Below are 6,316 nucleotides of genomic sequence, written 5' to 3'. Positions count from 1 at the left end.
AAATCTCAGTTTTTAATATAATAAAAATTTGCTTATATTGACTTCTCTTTCAGCAGAATTTATATTTTTAATTTATTTGTGATTAGTCAATTATGACACTAGGTCGTAAGTGATAAAGAATAATCATTTGATTAAATTCAAGAAGTAGGTTTGACATAGTTAGATGAATAATATATTGTATATCATTGTTTTGGTTTTGGTTTACTTTGTAGATATTTATTAGCTTGGATTTTGGTTTCAGTTGCCTTTTGTTAGTTTAGATTTATTTTGATATATTTAAATAATTATTAAAATGAAGATGAAAGCAAAGTAAAAGTTAGAAGGTGAGCATACCAAAAGAAAATAAATAAAAAAATTGGAAAGAGAAAGAAAAGTGAGTTTTTTGTTATAATTTTTGTAACTTTATCAATTTATTTTTAATTAAATGATAAGTATTGCATATTTTCACTAGTAATACTCATACAAACAAAAATTACCATTTTATTGTGATAAATCCGACCCATAAGAATTTACTTAAATTAATTTTTAATTTTTTGAATCATTTTCAGACCAGTGACAAGGACAGAGGCACACAAACACAGAGGATGGAGGTGATGAAAAAGATGTAAAGAGATAAATGTTCGAATGCAAAACTTACTTGAACTTAGTGCTAGTAGCGTTCACCATTTTGCTTGAAGCATCCATTCAAAAATAATGTAATAAAATAGGATTTAAAATTTATAAGTAATATTATTTATATTTATAGTAAAATCATTGTAGCAAAAAGAATCCCTTGCGATGGCTGCTAGCAAAACAAGTGGACCCCACCTGGCAGATGATATTAAAGAGTTAGGCTTGTGGGCCTCCAATAATTACAGGGTTTTAAATCAACCTTTAATGAGGTGGGCCAATGGGCCAAACTAGAAAGGAGGTTTGTCATTTTCCTTATTATTTTTTATTTTTATTTTGGTGAACAAGAGGTGGGTCATTGACTTTTGAATTTGCGGGACTTCCACAACTTGTAATATTATCTTATGCTAGTTTGTTACAAATCGAAACACTTGTTTCTCGAGAAAAGAAAAAAATCCAAACACCTGCGTAAAGACTTGGGTTACCAGTCGGAGTTGGAAAAAGAAAGTCAACAAGCCCAACGCAAGAAAGTAACAAAAATGGAACTGAATGACGAAGGCCAGGAAATTAGAACTGAATAAGCCCACATTGTAAAAAAAAATGTCTTATGGCCTTATGGGCCTCCTCTTAAATTTTTAAAAAATGTCTACGGGCCTACCTTATTATAAGGTCCAGGCCCTATCAATGTATGACATTATATGGTTATTTAAATACCAATATGGGCCAGAAAAAGGACAGGTTTAAGACAAAGATGATTGTGGCTCATCTTAAATGACACACTAATGGTGGAGATTAATGAGCTCTAATCTTCTAATTTTTGGTCATTTAGAGACAGAGAGATGTGAATCCATGTAGGTAGTGAATGGGTCAAGAGATTCTCCCTTCACCTATATATATATAGGGGTTGGGTATGTAATTTTAGTCACAACATTTCCATGGGCAAAATGATAATTTTTCAATTTAAAATGAATAGAAAAGATGAGAAAACTTAACAGACGATTATTTTTCAAATTCTAAAATGTGGCAATGAGTAACATTGCCCCACAGAAAAGGGGCAGTCAAGAGTTTCACCAATTTAAGGGCGGCAGGGAGCCAAGTAAATAACTCAAAAAATATATATATATATATATATTTTTTTGCTGCTAGTGTGGAATCTATACTGCAAAAATCATTTGATGTGTTTATTTTGTTTGATCACAAGAAAAATCCCCCAACTTAAACTTAGTGGTGGATTTCTTAATTTGGATAAACGTTTTTGATTGAGCTATAGATTGATTTGCCTATTATCAAATACCTTGATCTAGAAACTCTATTAGTATGATAATCATGGAATTGGTGGGTCAGCTTTTGTGCACCACGATTATATCCTCAGGAGAGTTTTTATATAATTAATATAGAAAGGTCTTCGCCCCTAACTCCGAGAAGATTCAAATTCTAACATCCTATGTGGAAGCGTTGGTCTTTTGCCAACTAAATCACTAAGTTGTAAGAAAACCTTTTTAAGTCTTCATTCATATCCAAATGGTCCCCATATATTGGCTTACTTCTGCTTTTATATGATTGTATCACATATTTAGAAAGAGATAATGAATGGACTTCGACTTGAAGGTCTAGGAATTAAGGACATTAATTAGGCCGTGGAAACCACGGCGAAGAAGGAAATTTTGAAAACTTACATGCCAGTGCATCAGTGATCAGCAAAATATTGGAAACCCCGTCTTCTGAACTCATCAGACTCAATTCCAGTTTGGATTCCTTTTCTTTTGAATGACCATGATGATGAGATTAATGGGTGGAAATGAACTCTTCGTTTTCATATACGACGTGTTAGTGACCGGGCTGGTTGTTCTTGTTTTTGCTGCTCCTTCCTGTTGCAGAGCTGTTTCGGTGAATGGTGGGATATTAAAATGCTCTTCATACTGTGGAGATCTCCAGCGAATCACCTACCCTTTTCGATTAAAAGGCGATCCCAGTAATTGCGGAGATTCTTTGTATGAACTCACTTGCGAGAGAAATCAAAGAGCAACTTTGCTGATTAACTCCCAGAAATATGTCGTCAAGGAAATCAATTACGAGGGCAATTACAGGGTTCGAGTCGTGCATTGGGACATAGAGAACGACAACTACTGCCCCTCTCCACCGCCTGTCCTCACCCGGAAAGATCTCTTGCTTCCCAGTCCAATTGTCTGGACATTTTCTGGTGTATGGTTTAACGACCCCAGTTTTGTAGCATTTGTAAATTGTTCAGTTCCGGAGGAAGACAATTCCACGTACATACCCACCGCTTGGCCTTGCCCTGTCAACGACGACGACGACGACAGAATCAACACCACTTCCACTTCCTCTTCCTCTTCCTCTTCTTGGCATATGTACTCTGTTTCTTCGATAGGGTTGAAACGGTACATTGCACAACCCCCAGTTGCTTTCATTCTCCATAAGAATTGTAACGTCGCTGCTGCATTTTCAGTTTATCCGGATGAAGGGGTTTCTAGAGAAAATTTCAGTGCTCATGCCCTGAACCGTTCGTACATTCGCTCTATTTTAAAGATGGGCTTTTATCTATCATGGGACTTTCCCCTGACTTGCAGAGAGTGTTCGGCTTATGGTGTCCCTTGTTGGCAATATGATGAAGATGAAACACCATATTACGAATATGGTTGTCTGTATGATACCTGCGTCAACAAGAGATTTTCATCTCTTCGCTGTAAGTTTTTCTTCGCATTTCTATTTCTGATTACCCACATGTCCAGAACAAGGGAATTTGAAATCTGTCGTTGTCGACGTTGATTTGAATCAGACAATTTCTCTGATCTGATTCACCCCGTGTGGACATCGTGAATTTCATTGGTGGAAACTCATCTACTCTATGTCAACAACTTCCACGGTTTAAGTGTTCTCTGGATTAACCTATATATATATAGCTTTATCTTCAGAATAACATCTCTGAAAAAGGGAGAGGGGTGGGTATGAAACCTGGCCTATATGATTGACATATTCCAGTGGATTCTCTCTTATATTTACCAGGTTTTGTTTACAACTTCCGTCAAGTAATGAACAATTTTTTTCACGAAGATGACTTCAATGACATCACATACTTCTTCCGCGGTAATGTTTCTCTAACAACTCTTCATTGCTAAAAATATGTTTCCTTCAAGTGTTCATTCTCTTCTACCATTGAAACAAATTTTCCTACCACATCTGCTGATTTTTTCTCTCTCTGGATGTTTATCGTTTGTCAGAAAATCCTGAAGCCAGGATCCTTGGTACGATTATACAGGAATATTTCCTACTACAAGAACCATTCTTATTAATTTAACTAAAGGGTGATGAAGTGCTTATATTAATGTATCCGGTTCTGCTCTTGCAGAAATTACCATTTTTGGAGGAAGGGAGGTCATTGGCATTTTATGCATTTCTGCATTTTTGTTCCACAAATTTAGAAGAAGACATTTATGGATGGATACTACCGTTGAAGAATTCTTATCTACTTACAAGGATCAAACCCCAACAAGGTACTCTTACTCACAAATCAAGAAGATGACTGACAATTTTAGAGAAAAATTAGGGGAAGGAGGCTTTGGCGCAGTGTTCAAAGGAAAGCTCACCAGTGGAGGTCTAGTTGCAGTGAAGATGCTTGGCAAATCCAAAGCAAATGGACAAGACTTCATGAATGAGGTTGCCACCATTGGAAGGATTCATCATGTCAATATTGTCCGACTTATTGGGTTTTGCTCCGAAGGACTCAAAAGAGCTCTTATCTATGAATTCATGCCCAATGGGTCACTAAATAAGTATATTTATTCTGAAGAAGGTGAAGACAATCTATTAAGTTGGGAAAAGATCTACGAGATTGCCCTGGGGATAGCTCGTGGGATTGAATATTTGCATCGAGGTTGTGACATGCAGATTCTTCATTTTGACATTAAACCTCATAATATTCTATTGAATGCCAATTTTCAACCTAAAATTGCAGATTTTGGGCTTGCAAAGTTCTACCCAACAAATGACAACACAGTGTCAGTGACAGCTGTTAGAGGAACTTTTGGGTACATGGCCCCAGAACTATTTTACCGTAACATTGGAGGCGTATCATACAAATCTGATGTTTACAGTTTTGGAATGATGTTAATGGAAATGGCTGGCAGACGGAAAAATTTGAATCAATATGCGGAGAAGACAAGCCAGATTTACTTCCCTTCATGGATTTACAGTAGGCTTGAACAAGGGGAAGACATGGAATTGACATACAACACAGAGGATGAGAAGCACATAACTAGGAAGTTGATCATAGTAGCGTTATGGTGCATTCAACTCAAGCCTGTGAATCGTCCCTCCATGACAAAAGTTATGGAGATGCTAGAAGGAAGTCATGAACTTTTAGAAATGCCACCCAAGCCTTTCTTGGCTAGTGAACATTCAGTTCCCAATGAAGTTGATGCAGTAATAAGCATGAATACAATGGAAATCACAATCACTTCCAGAACATGATCAATCATTGCGTATCACAAATTGAGAACTTTTCCTTGTTTAATTAGTTTATGTTGTATGTGGTATTTGAAATGTGTTATGATAAATGACACCTAATTTTTGTTCTCATTGTCTCTTTAATTTTCATACATTGTTGAATACTTGAAGCTCTTCTATGTTTGAATTAATAGAACCAAGTAGAAATTAAAGTTTTAGTGACAAGAGAGCAATTAAGTTGAAGAATACAAAGATGGAGGAAATTACAAAATCATGATATAATCAACTTGTGAGTAATTTATTTATGTTAAAGTGATCCTAAAGGTGGGGGGGGGGTGAACAAGTTACCTATAATTGATTATACAAATTCTTCAATTAATGGCAAATTTTTACATTGATTTGGCAAATAAAATAAATTTATCAAATTTGCTTGTAAACACAAGAATTTATAGTGGCTGGATTTATCAAGTTTACGTCCACTCCTCTCTTAGTCTCAGAAGAGATTTCCATTAGTGATCTCTTTTAATACAATAAGTAGAGAGTCAAATCCTTACAAATCTTTCTTGGCTAAGGGCAATGGTACATTTTACAATCTTTATTTATCTAAGGGCAACAAAGCACCCTCTGCAAATTGTAATCTACCTTGACTAAAATTAAAACAACACAATTACAAGAATTAAGGTATGATATTATCTATCAAGAGCTGTGATACTTTATCCCTTGAGTGAGAGTGATGCAATGTAGATGAATGCTCAAATTGAATGAATTGTAACACTATTAAATGCCTCAAATGTGTTCAATCACCTCAACTTAGCTTCAATAAGCTTGCTTTGATTCCTTGGAATGTGCTTCAAGAAATGGGTATGGGTGAGAGGTAAGAATACAAGTAAGTTGGAGAGATTTTGAGAGCTTGAGAGTAGTCTTGAGTGTATGATCAATGCACTTGATAGAGAGTCTTAAATTAGGGTGTTTTGGCTTAAATAGAAACCCAAAAAGTCTCAAGTTCAAAGTTATAATGGCTAGAAATCAGTAAGTTTATGATTGAAACGATGCACGATCTGGGCAAATATAGCCATTTGACCAAACGGTGCACCGTTTTAGACAAGATAGTTTGCCGGCCGTTACAAGGTGGTGCACCAGTTGGTCTCTAGAATGCACATCATACATCTTTTTTGTTTCAGAGGCGGTTTTTGAAACGGCGAGCCATTATGGGCAGCAAGCCTGGAGTCTGGACATATATATA

General features: G+C 36.0%; 1 protein-coding gene across 2 annotated transcripts; it reads left to right on the top strand.

The window, feature by feature from the left end:
* Positions 1-2,202: 2,202 nt before the first annotated feature.
* LOC149026180 (LEAF RUST 10 DISEASE-RESISTANCE LOCUS RECEPTOR-LIKE PROTEIN KINASE-like 2.1) lies at positions 2,203-5,305 on the top strand. 2 transcript variants are annotated; one of them, XM_089146427.1, is made up of 5 exons: positions 2,203-3,313; positions 3,634-3,714; positions 3,849-3,872; positions 3,977-4,501; positions 4,583-5,305. In XM_089146427.1, the coding sequence occupies exons 1-5, from the start codon at positions 2,377-2,379 to the stop codon at positions 5,095-5,097; spliced, it is 2,082 nt and encodes a 693-aa protein (XP_089002553.1). In that variant the 5' UTR covers positions 2,203-2,376; the 3' UTR covers positions 5,098-5,305. The 2 variants fall into 2 exon arrangements, with proteins under 2 accessions (XP_089002553.1, XP_089002552.1); XM_089146426.1 differs by having other exon boundaries at positions 3,977-5,305.
* The last annotated feature ends 1,011 nt before the right edge of the window (positions 5,306-6,316 follow it).

This window comes from Hakea prostrata, chromosome 2 (genome assembly GCF_041222555.1).
Source record: "Hakea prostrata isolate BN-2017 chromosome 2, UWA_Hpros_2, whole genome shotgun sequence".
Classification (NCBI taxonomy): domain Eukaryota; kingdom Viridiplantae; phylum Streptophyta; class Magnoliopsida; order Proteales; family Proteaceae; genus Hakea; species Hakea prostrata.
This window is presented reverse-complemented; position numbering and strand designations above follow the sequence as displayed.